Below are 22004 nucleotides of genomic sequence, written 5' to 3' on the forward strand. Positions count from 1 at the left end.
AATTTGTTTCAAATTGGCTCCTTATTCGTTTTTCTAATGATGCTTTTTAATGGAGTTTTCAATAAAGGTTGCCATGGCAATTGTCGAATGCACTTTTCCCCTATTTTTTGCACTTAGAATGAAATATTTTCCTCGTCTTTGTGTGATATTTCCGTAGGATTTTATAACTGTAAGTTTGTCATACATTAGGAAGCTTAAGGCATTAGAACATTCTAGTACATCCCAAGCCATTAGATGACTCCTTGCAAAAACTCGCAACAATTCATGAGGATAATCATCAGTAGTGTTGATCTATGGATATCAGGAGACACTGCAGCATACGGAGCTTTCCTACTTGGTTATCATTCATTGTTTTATTTCTGTCGCTGCCCTATATTTTCAGAAGAAAATGGAATATAAATTTTTCCCAGTGCTGCAGAGGTGGAATCTCTGAAATGTTTTTATTATAAGCATTCAGCTTGAGCCTTTCAAATTGAAGTCTGATTTTCATCCAGTTTGTCCAATATCACCTTCTTAGATTATGTTCCGTGGGGGATCCAAAAATATTTTTCACTTGGTAGGTTTTATGCCTCAGGTCACCATTCCAGCCTCAATAGTTCATTAATCCTCAGCTCTGATTGAGGATTCTGGAGACTTGTTGAGGATTAGACCAGTTGATTATCTACTATAATTCAAAGACAAGGAGGGGAGAAAAGAGTACATAAAAAAAGGGGAAAAATCTCAAGACAACAGGTCAGAACCTGAGGATCAGAGTGAAAGAACTAATTGGACAGAATGTGCAAGGAGGGAGAAGACATGAGGGGATACCTCACTTTGATTATTGGTTTAATTGTAGCTGTTCACATCTGTGTCAGTGACAGCTTAGTTCTCTATATAGTTTCAAAGCTTATGAATAGGTCTTAGCACTGGGATGGGAGGATTTTCCTCAGCACTTTTCTAACTCCACTACCAGAGGTTCGGCAGAAACCCCAGGCCCGATTTTAACCCTACCTGCCTGGAGGGAATGAGCAGAGGGGTTAAAATCACTTTGGGTACTTAGTGCACTGCTCCCGCCCACCGCCATTTTAGCATCAGAATTTTTACATTCAGGATAAGCGGTGTGCCATAGGACGCTGGAACCTGACTGTCATGTAAAAGTCACGCTCCAATATCATCATCCGTAACACAATGCCATTTTAACTCACAATTACAGAAGCTCTGCCTAGTCCTGAACCCGCAAGTAAAACTTGGTGAGAGCTACTGAAGAGGTATAAAAAGGGGCTCTCAACTGCAGCTCAGTGAATCAGAGGATCTTTTTGCTGTCTGGTTTGCCAGGAGAGTTTCCAACTTCCAGGTTGCTTTTTTCATACTTTTTTTTGTCCTTATCACCCTTAATAAGCTATAGATTCTTAGTATGGGTGCAATAATAGTTTTTTTGGTGCGCTGCCCTGTATTCTCTGCCTGTGTAGGGAACAAAATAGATATAAGCATTTAGCAGGGCCTCACTTGAGTGACAAGCAAGGTGTGACATCTGTAGCATTGAAAGTCCTATCATAGCAGCACTTACATGTGTCACAGGTATTTGCAAAAATTGTGGACAATTTTATAATGAGACTTCCCATAAAAGCTCGTTTACATAGGAGTTTAATGAAATGCAAGCCCCACATACTGAATTTAATACAGTATACATAAGCAAAAAATGAATACAGCTTTACCTATAACACATTGTATATGTTTGCTCTGCAATAAATATGGCTTTTAATACAGTGTGGACCGACCTTGTGGCTATTATTGAAATTTCAAAGTAGAGATCTCAAAGCAGTTTGTTCCCACAGCTGACCCTTCTCTGAAAATCCTTGTAAGGACAACATTGGCTCTTTAAATAAGTTCTGAATAATTATCATATTGCTATTTAACTAGAATTTGTTTTCAAATCATTTGCTTTTTGCTATAACGTTGTTGGTGGAAACAGATAAGAAGCTTATGGCTTGAGTATAATTAGGATCAATGAAATAAGTGATCAGATCGTGCTGTGGCAACCATCCACTGATATCAGTTATTAGTAGAGATATCAAAACTACAAGCAGTCAACATTTTATAAGCAGTGTTTAGTGTGTTTGATCAAAAGCCATGTTACAGTAAACTGAAGATTTCATGCATTGAGTTACATTATATGTTATTTCATGTTTACATTATGTTTAAACATTGATTATGTGAAGAATCTTAACTATAACGATTTAATAAAATGTGATTGTTCTCACCAACAATTCATTGATCTGTGATGTGTAATTGCAAATGCTTTGAACATTCTTCTGCATTCTGGCTTCTGAATCTTTGAATTTTTTTAAACAGTGAGCTAAACCTGTACAGTTGAATGACATTTATGAACAACAATTCCAGGATCGAACTGAATGACATTTACAGAGTATGAATAACAATTTTCATTACAACTGTCATCTATTTTTGCAGAGGAGGTGGTGGAAGGTAAAAATGCTCTTCTGCTAGGAATGAGCACATGGAACTCGAATGATTTGGTGGAACAGATTGAGACAATAGGAAAGTTGGATGACAACCAAGGTAAGAATTCTTCCTATGACAACCTGGGTACAATGTTTTTGCATTCCTGTTAACATTTTTCAATATAATGTCCCATTATTGAATCACAACTAATCTCAATATTTAGACCAAATAAATGATTCAACATTCATAAATCTGAGTTTCATTAATTTGTACCTATATGTTTTATTTATTCAATTTGTTGACCACCCATGGATTTGCTGAGTGACCAAATTTAAAAAGAAATTTGGAATGGAGTAGTCCTAGACTATTGCCGGCATAGGCATGATGGACCGAATGGTCTCCTTCTGAGCTGTATCATTCTAGAGAGCAGACAACTGCAAGGGGACTTATCATAAATGAGTCCCTGGCTTGTTCAGGGGCCAAGAGCTTGACCAGTTCTAGGGCTTGAATTTTAAAATTTCAGTTTGAAATTGAAGTTGAAGGTTGAAATTGAAGGTTGCTTTCAATGTTGCGGAATGTGATTCACCAATCTAATTGCTCCCTTTTAATCATGTGATAACACCATGTGGGCACAAACCAATCAAAAAACAATTTGGTGAGCTACAATCATAGATTCGTACACAAAAATCTTATGATATAGATTTTGCTAAGTTAAGATGGAAATATACCATTGGTGACCTGTATTTTCTGCTGTGTTGCTCTGTATTCTCTGCCTGTGATGCACTGTATTCTCTGCCTGTGCTGCCCTGTATTCTCTGCCTGTACTGTCCTATATTTTCTGCCTGTGCTATCCTGTATTCTCTGCTTGTGCTGCCCTGTATTCTTTGCCTGTGCTATCCTGTATTTTCTGCTTGTGCTGCCCTGTATTCTCTGCCTGTGCTGCCCTGTATTCTCTGCTAGTGCTGTGCTATATTCTCTGCCTGTGTTATTCTGTATTCTCTGCTTGTGCTGTGCTATATTCTCTGCTTGTGCTGTCCTGTATTCTCTGCTTGTGCTGTGCTATATTCTCTGCCTGTGTTATTCTGTATTCTCTGCTTGTGCTGTGCTATATTCTCTGCCAGTGCTGCTCTGTAGTCTCTGCTTGTGGTGTCCTGTATTCTCTGCCTGTGCTGCCCTGTATTTTCTGCCTGTGTTGCCCTGTATTTTCTGCTTGTGCAGCATTTTGTACTCAAGAGGCTTGCGTTGCTGTTGTGTGAACATCTTTAAGGATCTGGAAAACTACCATTTAGAGTAGGACTTCTTTACCCTATAATTTGTGTGCTCTTTCCCCCAAATGCAATGTTAGCCTTGAATGCCCATTTTTCATGGAACATTTGGTAACTCACTTCCTGGTGGAGCTCATAAAGCTGTGTTTAGTTGCATTAGGAGGGAATGTGATGTGTTGTTACTTTGTTTCGGTTTGATTTTGTTACATTTTGCATTGTTTTAATTTATTTTTTCACTTCCTTCTAAGGGAGTAATACTGTAAATTTAAACAGCCTATGTTGGTAGGATGGGCATTCCCCTGGCAATTCCTCGTCTTTAGGGAGTTTGATTATGAGGAGGAATTGCAGATGAATGATCTGCACCTCAGGTGTGTTGCATAGGCCCACTGTTACCCAAGTATGGAGGGGGTCCACGGACTCTGCCAGGTTGCTTGGCATTTTAGAGGAGATGTATCTTTGCCACTTATTCGTCACCAGGGAGGTCTTTCTAAAGGTCAGGATTGTGCCCTTGATGTGTCATCTTGTTGTACAAGCTGTAAAGCCACCATCAACAAACAAAATTGTTAATTCCTATTGATGTGCCTTACAGTATAGACTGCCATGAATAGTGAAATTGATGCTGGTTTATTTTTAAGTGTTAAAAGAAAACCACCAGCAGCATTCAGCAAACACATTGTTCATATCCCAAACACCCCATTCTGAGTTAGCATAATTAGCTCATGGAATTATAGAATTTTATAACACAGAAGGAGACCATTTGGCTCATGCTACTCTGAAGAGCTACCCACTGAGTCCCATTCTCCACCTTTCGCCTATATACCCTTTTTGTTTTTCTTTTTTAGATGTTTATCCATTTTGCTTTCTGTTAGCATCTAACCAGCTGAATTCTGGAACTCAGCATGTGGGAGAATTACAGGCACGAACCATGTCTCACTACTCCAGGGTATATTTTCTTCCTTTTGCTAATACAAGCAAAAGAAAAATTGATGTGAATGTGAAGCTGCCTCCTTTGCTTTCTACTCATGCTAACGTTAGTGAATGGAGATTTGAATACCAATCTGTGGCACAGTATATTGATATAACAATATTCAATTTCTAAGATTAAAGTTTACTGAACTGGTTTCTGGAGTGATGTTTTTCTCTTTTGTAATTTTTTTCTCTTTCTAAAAAAAAGGGAATCTATTCTGACTAGATAGCTGCAAAATCAAGAATTGTTTTGTTGTCACTGTGAAACTGCTGCCAGGTTTTGTCTATAATGAACTGTGTGTTTCATCATAGCAGCTTGTCACTAGAAACCAGATTAATGACTTCAAAATAACGGCCAACTTTGTATCAGAGGATTCGAAGCAGCTGTGATGGGATGAGCAAAGTATCTGGCAAAATAATACTGGTGGCAGTGAGAGCCAAGAAAAAGAGGACTGTTGTCATAATGTTATACATACCCAGTATCACAGATGGCACTGTATTTGCACAACATTGGAATGTTAAGGCTTTCCAGCCTCCCTTTGTATTACATAGAATTTACAGCACAGAAACAGGCCATTCGGCCCAACTGGTCTATGCCGGTGTTTATGCTCCACACCAGCCTCCTTCCATCCCTCTTCATCTAACCCTAACTTCTAATCCTTTCTCCCTCATGTACTTACCTATCTTCCCCTTAAATGCATCTATGCTCAACTGCACCATGTGGTAGTGAGTTCCACATTCCAACCACTCTCTGGGTAAAGTAAAGTTCTAATTCTTTGTTTAGCAAATGCTACAGAAGCATACCTGGTGATTATGATACTCTTCACAGCCACAGCCGCCTCCTTCAGTATGAGGTGTGCCGTTGCATTTGATGGCTCCTTCCCTGCTATTCTAACAATTGCTTCTCTCCTCTCTCTGATTTCCAACAGCAGCACTTCAACATCAGCCTCTGAAAAGTTGGATGCTCAATTCTTTCCTTCCCTCGCAGCTGCCACTGTGTTCCCCATTATCAGAGCCTGCCCACCCCTTTAAATTGATGCAGGACTTTATGTAAGGAACTTGTGCCCTTGCATTACCCCCTTCTCCAGCTTGCTGTGCCCCTGGTGTATCTGTCCTCCTGCTGGTGGCACTCATGCCCTTGCCCCGTCAGCATAATGGAAATGAGTTGTTCCCTGGGTTTCTAAGGAGGTCAGCATTCTGGGATATTGGCAAGCATAAGGCCTGCCCTGTTGCATTTCTGTCAACACATTTTGGGGTCTCTATTTCTGTCTCCTTTTATATCTGACTCCCCCTCTCAGTGTGACAGTCATTACTAATTAGAACTTTAACATCTTCTGTGAAAATAGGTGGTAATTAGAGGCAGTTTGCTTCAAAATTCAACTAATGCTTTTTGAACAATGAACTCAAATTAAGATGTCAATAGACACTCTTTCAGCTTAATGCACTTTCTGAAGTTTATAGAACACAAAACAAAAGCTACAATAGGTATGTAATCAATAGTCTGTCTTTTCGCTCTCTCTCATTCTCACACAGAGGGCACAATTTTAAAAGTGAAAAACGGGTGGGTTGAGGGCAGGGTGGGGGGGCATTCAAAATCCCAATCATTTCAGTCCCACCCCCAACCCGCCCATTTCTGGTGTTCACCGGGGCGTGATGAGGGGCAGGCGACCAACCAGCTCCCAGGAGGGTCGGGCTTTAAAACCTTTCCAGGAGGCTGTGGGCCTCCATTTTCCCACAGTTTCCGGTTTCAATCCCGGGGGGCCGGGATTCCTGGGCCTTCTCTTTCACACCACGTGAAAGGAGGCGAGAGGGCCCGAGACTAACAGGTAGGTGCCTTTCTGGCATAGCTGTGGGCCTGGAACAGCAGCAGTGCTTCCCCCAGGCCCAACAAGCCTAACTGCAGCGACCCCCCCCCCCAACTATCGCAAACCCCCGTGCCAATCCCCGCTCCTCCCCAATGATCGTGGACCCCCGTGATGACCACTGACTCCCCCAACGATTGCGGAACCCTGTGATGACCCTGTGATGACCCCGATCCCCACACCCCCCTCGTGACTGACCCCCGATCCCTCCCCCATGACCTCCATGCCAACCCATGACTCTGTGCCAACCCATGTCCCCATGCCAACCCATGCCCATGCACCCCATGTCCCCCATGCCCATCATTGCCCTCTTCCCCCCCCCATCCATTCAAACAAAGACTTACCTGAAGACTTACCTGAACACGCCTCTCTAATAAAACAGCATATATCCTCTTTTTTAAACAAAAGGTCAATACAAACTTTATCTGAATAAAATTTTTGAAAGTTGCCGTCCGCTTTTCTTCAAATAATCTGCAAAAACTGTTGGAAGGTAAAGAAAAATAATCCAACAGTTCGACCACTGAATGGTACTGAAGCATCCTGGTAAATTGGATACAATGCTCAGACTGCTCAATCTGAATCCAGATCAAACCATCACAGCACTAGACAAAATATCAACTCAGCATCCAGACCTTTTGGGATCTGCTGAGGCCTTCAAATAAAACTTTAATGAAGGCATTGATAAATTTAATTATGTTGTTGTGAAATATGCAATTTTTGTAATTTATTTTGTTTAAATCGTTATTTTGGTTATTAAAGTTTTCAGTCCCTAAAATTGGCAGTTTAAATGTTTTTCAGAAAGCCTTTTGAGCGATTTGTAGTAAACAAAACAGATATAAGCATTTAGCAGGGCTTCTCTTGTGTGACAAGCAAGGTGTGACATCTCTAGCATTGAAAAGTCCTATCATAGCAGCACTTACAGGTGTCACAGGTATTTGCAAAAATTGTGGACAATTTTATAATGAGACTTCCCATAACAGGTCGTTTACATAAGAGTTCAATGGAATGCAAACCCCACGTACTGAATTTAATACGGTATACATAAGCAAAAATGAGTATGGCCTTACCTATAACACGTTGTAAATGTTTGCTGTGCAATAAAAATGGCATTTACTGCAATGTGGACTGACCTTGTGGCTATTATTGAAATTTCAAAGTAAAGATCTCAAAGCAGGTTGTTCCTGCAGCTGAATCTGTTCTGAAAATCCTTGAAAGGACAACGTTGGCTATTTAAATAAGTTCTGAATAATTATCATATTGCTATTTAACTAGAATTTGTTTTCAAATCAATCATTTTTTGCTATAATATTGTTGGTGGAAACAGATAAGAAGCTTATGGCTAGAGTATAATTAGGATCAATGAAATAAGTGATCACCATCCACTGATATCAATTATTAGTAGCGATATCAAAACTACAAGCAGTCAACATTTTATAAATCTGAATCTTTGAATTTTTAAAACAGTGAGCTAAACCTGTACAGTTTTTTTTTATTCGTTCATGGGATGTGGGCGTCGCTGGCGAGGCCAGCATTTATTGCCCATCCCGAATTGCCCTGGAGAAGGTGGTGGTGAGCCGCCTTCTTGAACCGCTGCAGTCCGTCTGGTGAAGGTTCTCCCACAGTGCTGTTAGGAAGGGAGTTCCAGGATTTTGACCCAGTGACGATGAAGGAACGGCGATATATTTCCAAGTCGGGATGGTGTGTGACTTGGAGGGGAACGTGCAGGTGGTGTTGTTCCCATGTGCCTGCTGCTCTTGTCCTTCTAGGTGGTAGAGGTCGCGGGTTTGGGAGGTGCTGTCGAAGAAGCCTTGGCGAGTTGCTGCAGTGTATCCTGTGCATGGTACACACTGCAGCCACAGTGCGCCGGTGGTGAAGGGAGTGAATGTTTAGGGTGGTGGATGGGATGCCAATCAAGCGGGCTGCTTTATCTTGGATGGTGTCGAGCTTCTTGAGTGTTGTTGGAGCTCCACTCATCCAAGCAAGTGGAGAGTTTTCCATCACACTCCTGACTTGTGCCTTGTAGATGGTGGAAAGGCTTTGGGGAGTCAGGAGGTGAGTCACTCGCTGCAGAATACCCAGACTCTGACCTCCTCTCGTAGCCACAGTATTTATATGGCTGGTCCAGTTAAGTTTCTGGTCAATGTTGACCCCCAGGATGTTGATGGTGCGGGATTCGGCGATGGTAATGCCGTTGAATGTCAAGGGGAGGTGGTTAGACTCTCTCTTGTTGGAGTTGGTCATTACCTGGCACTTATCTGGCGTGAATGTTACTTGCCACTTATGAGCCCAAGCCTGGATGTTGTCCAGGTCTTGCTGCATGCGGGCTCGGACTGCTTCATTATCTGAGGGGTTGCGAATGGAACTGAACACTGTGCAGTCATCAGCGAACATCCCCATTTCTGACCTTATGATGGAGGGAAGGTCATTGATGAAGCAGCTGAAGATGGTTGGGCCTTGGACACTGCCCTGAGCAACTCCTGCAGCAATGTCCTGGGGCTGAGATGATTGGCCTCCAACAACCACTACCATCTTTCTTTGCGCAAGGTATGACTCCAGCCACTGGAGCGTTTTCCCCCTGATTCCCATTGACTTCAATTTTACTAGGGCTCCTTGGTGCCACACTCGGTCAAATGCTGCCTTGATGTCAAGGGCAATCACTCTCACCTCACCTCTGGAATTCAGCTCTTTTGTCCATGTTTGGACCAAGGCTGTAATGAGGTCTGGAGCCGAGTGGTCCTGGCGGAACCCAAACTGAGCATCGGTGAGTAGGTGCCGCTTGATAGCACTGTCGACGACACCTTCCAACACTTTGCTGATGATTGAGAGCAGACTGATGGGGCGGTAATTGGCCGGATTGGATTTGTCCTGCTTTTTGTGGACAGGTCATACCTGGGCAATTTTCCACATTGTCGGGTAGATGCCAGTGTTGTAGCTGTACTGGAACAGCTTGGCTAGAGGTGCAGCTAGTTCTGGAGCACAAGTCTTCAGCACTACAGCTGGGATGTTGTTGGGGCCCATAGTCTTTGCTGTATCCAGTGCACTCAGCTGTTTCTTGATATCACGTGGAGTGAATCGGATTGGCTGAAGACTGGCTTCTGTGATGGTGGGGGTATCGGGAGGAGGCCGAGATGGATCATCCACTCGGCACTTCTGGCTGAAGGTGGTTGCAAATGCTTCAGCCTTATCTTTTGCACTCACGTGCTGGACTCCGCCATCATTGAGGATGGGGATGTTTGCAGAGCCTCCTCCTCCTGTTAGTTGTTTAATTTTCCACCACCATTCACGACTGGATGTGGCAGGACTGCAGAGCTTTGATCTGATCCGTTGGTTGTGGAATCGCTTAGCTCTGCCTATAGCATGTTGCTTCCGCTGTTTAGCACGCATGAAGTCCTGAATTGTAGCTTCACCAGGTTGGCACCTCATTTTTAGGTACACCTGGTGCTGCTCCTGGCATGCTCTTCTACACTCCTCATTGAACCAGGGTTGATCCCCTGGCTTGTTGGTAATGGTAGAGTGAGGAATATGCTGGGCCATGAGGTTACAGATTGTGCTGGAATACAATTCTGCTGCTGCTGATGGCCTACAATGCCTCATGGATGCCCAGTTTTGAGCTGCTAGATCTGTTCTGAATCTATCCCATTTAGCACGGTGGTAGTGCCACACAACACGTTGGATGGTGTCCTCAGTGCGAGGACGGGACTTCATCTCCACGAGGACTGTGCGGTGGTCTACCGAGCCACTCTTGGTGATGGACATTGATGTCCCCCACCCAGAGTACATTTTGTGCCCTTGCTCCCCTCAGTGCTTCTCAACATGGAGGAGGACTGATTCATCAGCTGAGGGAGGAAGGTATGGTGGTAATCAGCAGAAGGTTTCCTTGCCCATGTTTGACCTGATGCCATGAGGTCCAGAGTCTATGTTGAGGACTCCCAGGGCCACTCCCTCCTGACTGTATATCACTGTACCACCACCTCTGGTGGGACAGGAGATACCCAGGGATGGTGATGGAAGAGTCTGGGACGTTGGCTGAAAGGTATGATTCTGTGAGTATGGCTGTGTCAGGCTGTTGCTTGACCGCTCTCCCAATTTTGGCATAAGTCCATGGTTTGCCATTGTTGTGTCTGGTGCCTATTGGTCCGTCCGGTTTTATTCTTATTATGACTTTTCATAGCGAGATTTTACAACTGAGTGGCTTGCTGGGCCATTTCAGAGGGCAATTAAGAATCCACCACATTACTGTGAGTCTGGAGTCACATATAGGCCAGACCGGGTAAGGACGGCAGGTTTCTTTCCCTGAAGGACGTTCGTGAACCAGATTGGTTTTTACGACAATCTGGTAGTTTCATGGCCACCATTACTGATACTAGTATTTTAATTCCAGATTTTTTATTTAATTAATTGAATTTAAATTCACCAGCTGCCGTGGCAGGATTTGAACTCATGACTCCAGATTTTAATCTAGGCCTCGGGATTACTAGTCCAGTAACATAACCACTATGCTACCGTACCCAGTGCTTATGTTGAATGACATTTATGAACAACAATTCCAGGATCGAACTGAATGACATTTACAGAGTATGAATAACAATTTTCATTACAACTGTCATCTATTTTTGCAGAGGAGGTGGTGGAAGGTAAAAATGCTCTTCTGCTAGGAATGAGCACATGGAACTCGAATGATTTGGTGGAACAGATTGAGACAATAGGAAAGTTGGATGACAACCAAGGTAAGAATTCTTCCTATGACAACCTGGGTACAATGTTTTTGCATTCCTGTTAACATTTTTCAATATAATGTCCCATTATTGAATCACAACTAATCTCAATATTTAGACCAAATAAATGATTCAACATTCATAAATCTGAGTTTCATTAATTTGTACCTATATGTTTTATTTATTCAATTTGTTGACCACCCATGGATTTGCTGAGTGACCAAATTTAAAAAGAAATTTGGAATGGAGTAGTCCTAGACTATTGCCGGCATAGGCATGATGGTCTCCTTCTGAGCTGTATCATTCTAGAGAGCAGACAACTGCAAGGGGACTTATCATAAATGAATCCCTGGCTTGTTCAGGGGCCAAGAGCTTGACCAGTTCTAGGGCTTGAATTTTAAAATTTCAGTTTGAAATTGAAGGTTGCTTTCAATGTTGTGGAATGTGATTCACCAATCTGATTGCTCCCTTTTAATCATGTGATAACACCATGTGGGCACAAACTAATCAAAAATCAATTTGGTGAGCTACAATCATAGATTCGTACACAAAAATCTTATGATATAGATTTTGCTAAGTTAAGATGCAAATATACCATTGGTGACCTGGATGCTCAATAACAAATTATAATATGAAAAAGATTAATTTAATGACAAAACATTAAAATCAATATATGCAAACAATAGATTTACAATAGAAAATGTATCAAACCAGAAGAGATAAGGTTGGGTGGTGTGGAGGGGAGGGAGGTGTTACAGTAGACGTACTATAACTTGAAGCATTCAAAGGTATAATAAGACTTCTGCGTTCTCTAGACCTACAAATACTCAGAATGAACAACACAAACTGCTTTCTATCCAAAACACATACAGAAGATAGTAATTCACAACCAACCTATTCTTACCAATGTATCTGTTTGGGCAACCAAGTCATGGACCACAATCAAAATTCTATGACTAGAACACTCAGTTTCACTAGGTTACAATGTCGGAAAGAGAGAGAGAGAAGCTGTTGTTATACTCAATGACCCTTTAACTCTGTTGAACCCCACAGTGCCTTTTTTAATAATAAGCTTGTGAAATGTGTTCTGGCTGAAGTGCAGGGAACCTATTTTACCATTGGCTCTTGGTAAGAGAGCTGACTGGAATTTTTCCTTGCCTCAATCTATTTTCCTAACTTGACCTATAGGACATTTTTATAACCCCTATCACAGATCTGTAAGAGCTATTTCTCTGCTGCTTAAACTCCACACCATCCAATAAGCCCAGCTGTCTAACCTGTACTTGCATACAGCTAAAACCAATGATGACAATAGCTGATAGAAACGGATGACTCTGCAACCTTGCATTTTCTGACATGCCAGTGTACAAATGCAATCTACTTCAGCTTATTTATAAAATAACATCAACTATATAATGGAGGAATAGGACAAAAATGTCACAGTTTAATTACACAGTCAATCATAGAGCCACTAACAGACCTATGGGGCAGCCACTATTTGACTAACACTAGCAAATATCTTGTGCCATTGTTCACAGGTAGCCTGAGACTTGGAGCAGTGTTTCTAATCTACCATGGTCCAACTGCAGCTTTAACATGATAGCAGTTCATTGCTGTAATATGGTAAATTTATTGAAGCAATACATCACGTGACTGATGAATTAAAATATTACGTACCTTACTGATACAGGCCTCACAGAAATAATATTTATGATATCAGTTACCACTTTATTAAACTTACGTTAGATGCAAGTAAGTTTGTTCTTACCTCCCAGAATCTCTTTCTACTAGTTATTTAAAATACATTTTTTTCCTTTGTTCCCACAGTGGATTTGCACTATTTGCAACATCACAAGTAGAAGTACAGTAAGCAAGTTGCACTTGGGACCTGGGCCTGTGATGATTGCTTCATCTCTGTCAGGTTGGATTTGTTGCTGGAACTTGCCAGCCAACCTGCTTACTTGTCCTTTGCGGCCAGTTAAATAAGCTAATTTGAATTTCCCTTTCTCCAGAAAGCCACCAAGTCATTTACCATGACTTCCTGAAGCAAATGGAATTTGAAGAAGCTGATTTAATTTGGCTGGTAAAGATCAACAAGTGACTAGCCTGAAAGTTCCTGCAATGAGCTTGTCCAGACTGAAGCAAATGCAATTGGGTCAGGCTTGTTGTTTTGGAGACTTCAATAACCAATGAATCCATACAAGCATTGAGAATTGGGTGGGTAGAGGCAGGCAACTGGGAATCAGTTGGGGAGTTGGGGAGAACCAGACACTGCTTCTTCAATATTTAACCCAAGTCAGTACATGTGCTCAGTGAGACTGCAGGGTCTTTGTAAAATCATAGATGTACCGTGGAGTACCATAGTACTCCAATGTACTGTGGCAGTGCTTAAATGCGCTTAAACATATGAAGTCCAACAATATTCATTCTTTCTGTGCCTCATCTGATGGATGGAATTTATGCAATCCCAATTATGAAATCCTAATCCTAAGATCTCTCATCTGATGGATATATATATATGTATATAACATATTAGTTGAGGGTCTTTCCTTCCTACAATTTTCAGGCTCTTAAAATCCAATCTTGATATCACTTAGTTGCTACTTATTGATTTATCTCATTTTCATCTCTTTTGGTGGTGTCCTACACTATAGTTCTTGGCTCTTAACCTAGGATTTTCAATAAATAAAAAAAGACTGATACAATCAAGCTTCTGGATAGGAGTTTGTATTCTCAGTGTTCTCACTTATCCTTCTTTACAATCAATATATATATACTCATTGCATAAATTGTGCTTTGATTTTTAAAATATGGATGGACCATCCTTGTTCAGTTCTCCCCCATAGCTTACAATTTGTTGCCTTTTCAAATGAAACAGCAGAAAATTGTAAGCTTCGAATAAACTATATATAATAAGTGTTGACCTGTTGATCAATGCTGTTTTCTGTGGAGTTGTTGCTACCCTTATTTAATTTGCTCCCTCAGCACCTGGGCAGGCTGTGCCACGAGGAGGCTGCCAAATGATAGCCTGCAGTGTGATTAATGTGTTTGGTGTTTACCTATGCTTGCAATAGAAATTGCTTTTTTCAAAAAATATTCCCTGAATCATTCATAATAATAGAGATGGGATGCTTCTGCTAAATTTAAAATGGGCCTTGTATCGAGCTGTCTTGAGTTTACTTAGTTATCTTTTTTAATTTAAAGAGACTGTGAAAGCAATTTTTAACTTTGCCACTTGAGCAGTGATTTGGCAGAACAGATCACCCGTCCATTGTAGAATCCACCTGATTTTAATGGAATGAAAATCATATATTATGCTGTTTGTTGTACGCAAATTGGCTGCCACATTACAACAGTGACTACACTTCAAAAGTACTTTATTGGTTATAAAGCCCTTTAGGACGTCCTAAGGTCATGAAAGGCACTGTATGAATGTAAGTCCTTCCCTTCCCTTACCTGAGATCCATTGTGCCCTTTCCTGCAGGAATCACTGGGTCAGGAGCTGGCTGGAACCCTGACTCATTTCTTTGTCCCTCCTATCCCAGGGACTTGGAGGTCAGAGTTTCCCTAACATTGCCCCTGGTAAGCTAACTGAGCACAGACCAGGGATCCAACCTAGGACCTTCTCGTTAAGATATTTTTAAATTTGTTTTTTCTTTACTATTTGAGGTTCTGTCCTGTTAGATATTTTGTTTTTGACATAACTGGTTTGTAACACAGATGCACAGTTTTTGTTAAAAAGCTGTCAGTTTGCCTTAAGCTATAAAAGGAACAAAAACTGCAAAATGCAGGAAATCTAATTACAATGCACATCTAACATATAGATATATCCAAGACATTATGTGAAAAATCTAAACTGCAATTATTTTATTGTGGATTGATTTTCATCCTATCAATTATAAATTTTTGAGTATTCTTCTATATTGTGTTGTTTTTGCAGTTTTAGACTATTTTAAAATTGTTTTAAAAAAATTCAAAGCAGTAATAGACCTTTAGTGAGAATGTGGGGCCATTTAGGTGGTCCTACATAATGTGTCGGTGGGATTATATTGCATTGTGTGCATGGCAAAGGGTGAGTTGACCTCTCCTGAATTTGGTCATTTGAATAAATTGAATATGTTTCGTGTGCATGTTAGATCAGATGGAGGGAGCATGGTTGATGAGGGGCTGGGCAAATTTAAAGGATTCCTTCTCTTTGGGCCAAGGTGGCTCCAAGATGACATACTCGGCAATGAAAAATCAGAACCAAGTCAAACCAAGAAAAAAAAATTATTTGCTGGCAAGAAACTGGAGGGGTTGCAGTCAGAAGGTATTCACTCCCTCTGGGATTAATTACCTCTGCTCCATTACATCTTTGGGTCTTTTACGATGCTCATAATGGAACTCACGCCTGCTTTCAGCTGGCATGGAATCTGCTGGGCCTTTTAGGTGGCGTAATGGGTGGAATTCCAGGTGTAGCCCAGGAATGCACAAGACACAAATGAGGATGTGGGTGGATAAACCTGGATGCGTCCTCCCGGATCAGATTTCGGATGCAGTTTACATGTGATGGAAACACGGCAGATCTGATTTCCACCCAAAATCTAGCAGCTCCCCCTCCCCCAATGGACAAATGCTCCACTGCTGCCCTCCCTAACCCAGGGATTTCAGACCCCATGATTTCATGTGGGTCCTACTCCAGACTCTTGAACATGTAATCTAAGCTGACACTTCAGTGCAGAACTGAGAGAAGTGCCATCTTTTGGATGAGATGTTAATCCAAGGTACTGTCTGCCCTCTCAGGTGGACGTAAAAGATCCCATGGCACTATTCGAAGAAGAGCAGGGGAGTTCTCCCCGGTGTCCTGGCCAATATTTATCCCTCAATCTATACCACTAAAAACAGATTATCTGGTCATTATCTTATTGCTGTTTGTGGGACCGTGCTGTGTGCAAATTGACTACTGTGTTTCCCTACATTACAACAATAACTACACTTCAAAAGTACTTAATTGGCTGTAAAGTGCTTTGGGATGCCCTGAAGTCATGAAAGGCATTGCAAGTACTATCTTTTCTTTTAAAAAGGCATAATGCCAAAAATAAAACATTTTAGAATTGTAAATTGGGAAATTAGTGAATTCAGTAACACTTTTTTTAATTGAAATTTTTAGCAGAATGACACTTTTTGTGACAATTTTCCTTTCATTGCTGTAACCCTGTGGATGTACATTTGTTTTTGTTATTTTAAAATTGTCTCTCATTTATATGTTGGAGCTAAATGTAATGTGACAGCGATTAACTTTTGTCGTGAGTTTTTTCTCCTTAATATCTGGATTTGTCATGAAGATAAAAATCCAGCCACCGTATTTATTTTTGAAGATTGTGAGCAATTGGTTGTGAATGAACAAATGTGGTATGGAGTGCTAGGATTCGAATACAATTAGTCAGTAGATTGATACATGCATTGGTAGGAATAAAGGATAGTCAAATTGTTGTATGGCTCTCAAGATTTGGTATTGCCAATATTTACTGCTGTGATAACTTAAATTGAAATATTGGCATCGTTTTCTGACTGTGCTGTGAAGATCACATATCGGAAATATAGACACACATTGCTTACGATTTTCCTACCGTTGAATTAATGGTGAGTAAATTGTGGACTGGCTGTACAGAATTGGAAAATTACCCCTGAAGTTGTGTTACTAAATGTACTTTCTTATCTACGTTTTTTCGAGTACTTTTAACCACATCAATTCTAGTTTCAGATATGTACAAATTAACAATTGTCTCTTATCTGCTGCTGGTTTTTCCAGCTTAGGAGCAAGCATTTAGTGCAGAATATTTCCATTGAATAACATCATGAATGTGTAGTGAAATGATTTGGATTTGGGTTTCCAGGCATAAAATCACCATAAGGAAAACTCTTCACAAAATGCAGATATACCCTGTTATATAATTATGTGATAATTCAGAAAACTAAGTTCCTATTTAATGCAATTATTGCATTCATTAATTTTTTTTGCAATAATAATGGTTCTTTTTTTTCTTGGTTACTCCAGTCTCTGGAGGCCATAATACCAACGAAATCTCTGGGGACCAGTCGTGAGAATGTGGATGACTTCTCACTTTGGTTTTTCTCCCCATAACAGTGTGGCTGAAATTGGTGACTTAGCTGCCTGGAGCATTGAACCTGGTATCTCTCACTGCCATGGTGTCATATGTTGATGCTGCATTACCATTTCTGTTCTAGTCTTTCCCTTTTCCTTTGCAAGCCAATGTGCAGATTTAAATGTCAGGGAGTCCTAGAAATCAAGATTCAAACTTGTGAGCTTCTGGTTTGAAATCAAGCCTCTAACAGCTTGAGCTAGTGGGCAATGATTTCAATTACTCACATCGAATGGCTGTTACTGTTACTTTGAAATATAGCAGACTGTTTTAGATCAGTAACTGCTAAAAGAAAACTGTCTCTGCTGGGTGGGAATGCGACAGTGGTGTTCTGAAAACTGCGGTGCTGAACTTGCTGTCCCTTTCCTGCTCCCAATCTGCCCACCCCCATTTCCAACTGGACTTGGTAATGGGCGGCCAGAGCACCCTCCTGTATCAGGTGGGTGCCTTATTCAGGTATGCGAATTGGGATCGTATGACATACATAGGACCCCGATGCAATTTCCAGGTACCAATGGCATTAGTAGTAGGCCTGGAGCTGCCTAACCAGCATTCCTAAAGGGGCCGCTCACAAAAATAGTACCTTTCTGTTTCTTGAATGATTTTTGTGGGGCCAGGAGGAACATTAACTAGTCCCACAAAAACCTTCCTACCAACCTCCAGTCTCTCCGTGTCCTTCTCCTGCGATTGTCTCCCCCCCCCATCCCCTTTAAGCTGCAACGTCAGGCTCAGCTCTGTGTAGGAGCTGCTGGATATCCTAAACTCCCGATTGGCGAGCTGCCTGTGAGCACTGGTTCAATGCTCGCAGCTCGCCAATCAGCTGTAAGTGAGGCCCGAGCACCAAAATTGAAATGACCTGAAGCTGGAAACATGTCTGGGCTCAGGTGCATTTAGTTGGGCTGCATTAAGGTAGTGCTCCACCCAACCTGTGATTGAGTGTGGGTGGTGGAGGAAAATCTGCCCCATTATCTCCACGGATCATGTACAATTTTCCTTATTAGTGACCCTCATTCCAGTCTCTTGAGGAGGCAAACAACTACAGGTCCAGAAAATTCTAAATTTGTGAACAGCATAAAAGAGTTAAAACTGAAAGGATTCCAAAGATAAATTCTAAATTCCTTGCTGACCACAGAATAGATTAAACATTAAAATAAAGTTCTTTTGTGATATCATTAGTGATGCAAAACTAATATTGTGATGTTATGCAAGATCACAAGAGCTGAGTCATAGTAATTGCCATTGTAGCGTAATATATAATTTGTATCTTCGCAAGATGCACAGTTGAAAAAGCTGAGAAATGGAAGAGGTTAGGACAAAGGTCATTGCTGATGTGAAGTTCAACATGGAAGAAGAGGAAAGACATGTTGATCCAGCAGAAATGGTATCAGTACAGATGCCAACTGCAGGATTTTTTGATACTAAGCAAATGAGAAAATCAAAGAAATCTTCTGACAGGAATCTGTATCAGTGGTTTCATATTTCACAAATACCTGCTGTAAAGCAAAAACATGACAAAACCAATAAATCAGAAGAAGAAGAGATTGCTTCTAATCGAGAAGTTCAAAGACAGATGTTAAAGTGGGAAGACCATAGGTATACCTCTGCTGAACTTGACTGTAAATGTACATCTATTAGCCAGACTGAAGGATCATATAATAAGACAGATACTGTGACTGACAACTTGGAAGCAGGAGAAACTTTTCCTTATACTTCAAATGACCAAGGACCAGCAGATCCAGGATTGAAGAAATCAGAATTGAGAAGATGTTCTACTATTCCTGAACCAGATGGAATAGAATCATACAGATCAACACAACAGACTGTTCCTAGGCTAGCAAATCAGTTTGCAACAGATTCTAAGTGCATTAGTCAATTGGACAAGTGTTATCCGGAAAATGAATTGATTGATAAATCTTTCAAAGATAGTAAACATACAACAGACAATATTTTCTTATCCATTTGTGATTATGTTTATAAACCCAGTACCGAAGACAAAAAAGATAAAGGTAAGGATTTTATCAAAAGAAGGAACATTTATGCGACAGAAAAAGATTCCAGAGATTCCCCAGAATTATCTATTATGCAGGAACAGTTGCACCAACTTGTTGCACCCACTGCAGAGAATATAAACCTGACAGTAGAACAAAATCAGAAGAAACCAGTCGATCCTGAATCTATAGACACAGATGACATGGGAGAAGGCCAAACATATTATGGTTTTATAGAATCAGCTTTAAAAAGGCCTGAAGTGCTTGAACAATCTCAGCAAATCTCTGGCGATATCTCTCTTGACAAAATACATATTCAACAGTTTCGCAAAAGTGATGGGCAAAATGCATTATATCATAAGAGGGTTAGCAGCATTATTTGCACACCTCCTACAGGTAATGTTGAAATAGAAGTGGGCACAGAGATTATGCCGGAACAGATTTGTGCATCATTTCCTATTCCTCAACAAAAACGTAATGCAGTTGAAGAATTAAGAACAGAAGGTTTAGTAACGAAGAACATTAAGAAAGAAAGCCTTTCTACTGAAGTACAATTTTTGGGAAATAGAATTGATCAAGAAGATGAAGAAGGGGCTAGAAAAGTTAATCGAGCAAGTGAACCAAATTTTAATCAGTCAGCAAAATTAACTGTTTCTGCTCAATTAGCAAAACCAGATGAGTTGCCTGCTAAGATTCTATCTCCAGAAGGGAGTCTGAGAAGTCATATGAACCATGAGACAAAACCAGGGATTGAGGTAAAAGTATTACATCTTCAGCAAGAGAAAATTAGAACCATCGATGCAAAAATGGGCATTTGTAGAATAAAAACCGAAGGTAAGGAAAGATTAGAGCAAATTTATGAAAGACTTGGATCAAGTGGTGAGAAAATAGAGCCTGTCATTCCATCAGAACAAACCACAGTATTAACCATATCCCCAATACCCCATACTCAATCGAGTATTAAACCAGTGAAAGAGAGAATCATAAATGATGCAGTGAATGAAGCAGATTCGTTGGCAAGTGAAAAAAAGTTTCTGAAAGAGTTTTTTGATGAACAAACAAGGAAATCTACTGCTTCTGACTATTGCAAGAAAACGCAGTCAGCCCCAACCAGCATCGGCAAGGGAGAAAAGCCCCCACAGTGGGAAACTGCAACAGCTGAAACATTTAATGGACTGAGAAGAATACTGGAAAGAAAGCTTGATCTTAATTATGCCGTCCTTGTGTGGAAGGACTATTATGAAAGAAAACGAAAGAAAGAAGCAGAAATTAAGGAAAAGATTCTGCAAAAGCAAACAACTTTAGCACTGACACCAGAGCAAAGTTCAAGTGAAAGATATCAGTTCAACACAGTTCCAGCTGAGATTCCTGAGAGTAAACCCACTGCCACCATGTCTGAAGTAAATATTTCACCAAAGGGCTCGTCTCTCTTTTCTCCACAAGTAATGGAATGCAACACAAAATTTAAAAAATACCACGATGGAATAACACCCCACTTATCTAGAGGAACAAATTCTACAAGTGCTACGTATTCCAAAGGCAGTAGAGGTGAGGATGTGTCATCTGCCAAATTTGAGTATGATTTCTGTCGAGGCAGGAAGATTTTAAAGAAAAGAGAATTTGGAAATTCATTAACATCATCAAATTGTTCCACACCTGAAAACAGCAATGAAAATCAATGCTCCTCAGTTGATTCAGTAGGTTCAGACATATCTCTTGATTTTTATACTTCATTGTATAATGCATCTCTGGATGCTAGGAAATATTCAGATAATGTAGCCCTGAAAAAGATCATGTCTACATACAGATCTTCTCATGGAGACATGCTGCATTCCCTCTATGAGAACAAAAAAACAAGTCCTGATGAGTTATCTAGAATACCATGTGAAGAAGAACATGGACTGGAGAAACAAGAAAGCAGAGTGTTTAGTAAAATAAGCACTCATTCCTTCAGAAAGGTAGAAGAAGGATTAACTTCTGGAATACCAGATATTGGAACATCTAGAGTTGGCAGGTATTCACACGGGTCACCCATCAGATTTTCCAGCAAAGCAAATCAAAATCAAGGTGACTCCAGGTGGATAAGGAATGAAAGATCAGCAACTAATCAAGCCACTGAAGAAGTATCACGTAAAAGCAGGTCCTCAAGCAAAGCTAGAGATGCTTCCATTAGCTTCAGAAGAACAAGAAAACATGTGTCCCCAGATTACAGATTGTACTCTGGAATGGAAGATAATCAACCAGCTAAAGAAGTTAGATCCTCCAGTATGACAAAGCGTAGTCCTTCTAGAAAGAGAAGCACTGGACTAGTGGATTTCAGAATACCTAATAGTGCAGCAGTTGAAAATGTCAGGCACAAAGTCAGATCCTCTGGACTTTATTTACAATAGATTATTTGAAACGGATGAGAAGAAATGGGAGAGGGGGAGGTGAAGAAAACTATACCCCCAAAAAATTGAACAAATGACATATTAGATATCCAAGAACAAAAGAAGACAAGGAAAATATATAGCATACATAATTAAACAATTGGAAAACTATAAAAATAAAAAAGTAAAAAATTGATATGGCTTTAGTTACTGTCACATAAAATGATCTGAGCGGGACAAAGAAAATGAAAATTAGA

The 22004-nt window shown here is 40.6% G+C and overlaps 1 protein-coding gene across 1 annotated transcript in view; it reads left to right on the forward strand.

Moving 5' to 3' along the window:
- Positions 1-22004, forward strand: part of pitpnm3 (PITPNM family member 3) — a 323972-nt gene that overhangs the window by 83271 nt on the left and 218697 nt on the right. The window contains exon 7 of the mRNA XM_068007892.1: positions 2449-2556. Coding sequence (XP_067863993.1) covers positions 2449-2556 — 108 coding nt within the window. The remainder of the gene's footprint in view (positions 1-2448; positions 2557-22004) is intronic.

Source organism: Heptranchias perlo, chromosome 28, assembly GCF_035084215.1.
Source record: "Heptranchias perlo isolate sHepPer1 chromosome 28, sHepPer1.hap1, whole genome shotgun sequence".
NCBI classification, from domain to species: domain Eukaryota; kingdom Metazoa; phylum Chordata; class Chondrichthyes; order Hexanchiformes; family Hexanchidae; genus Heptranchias; species Heptranchias perlo.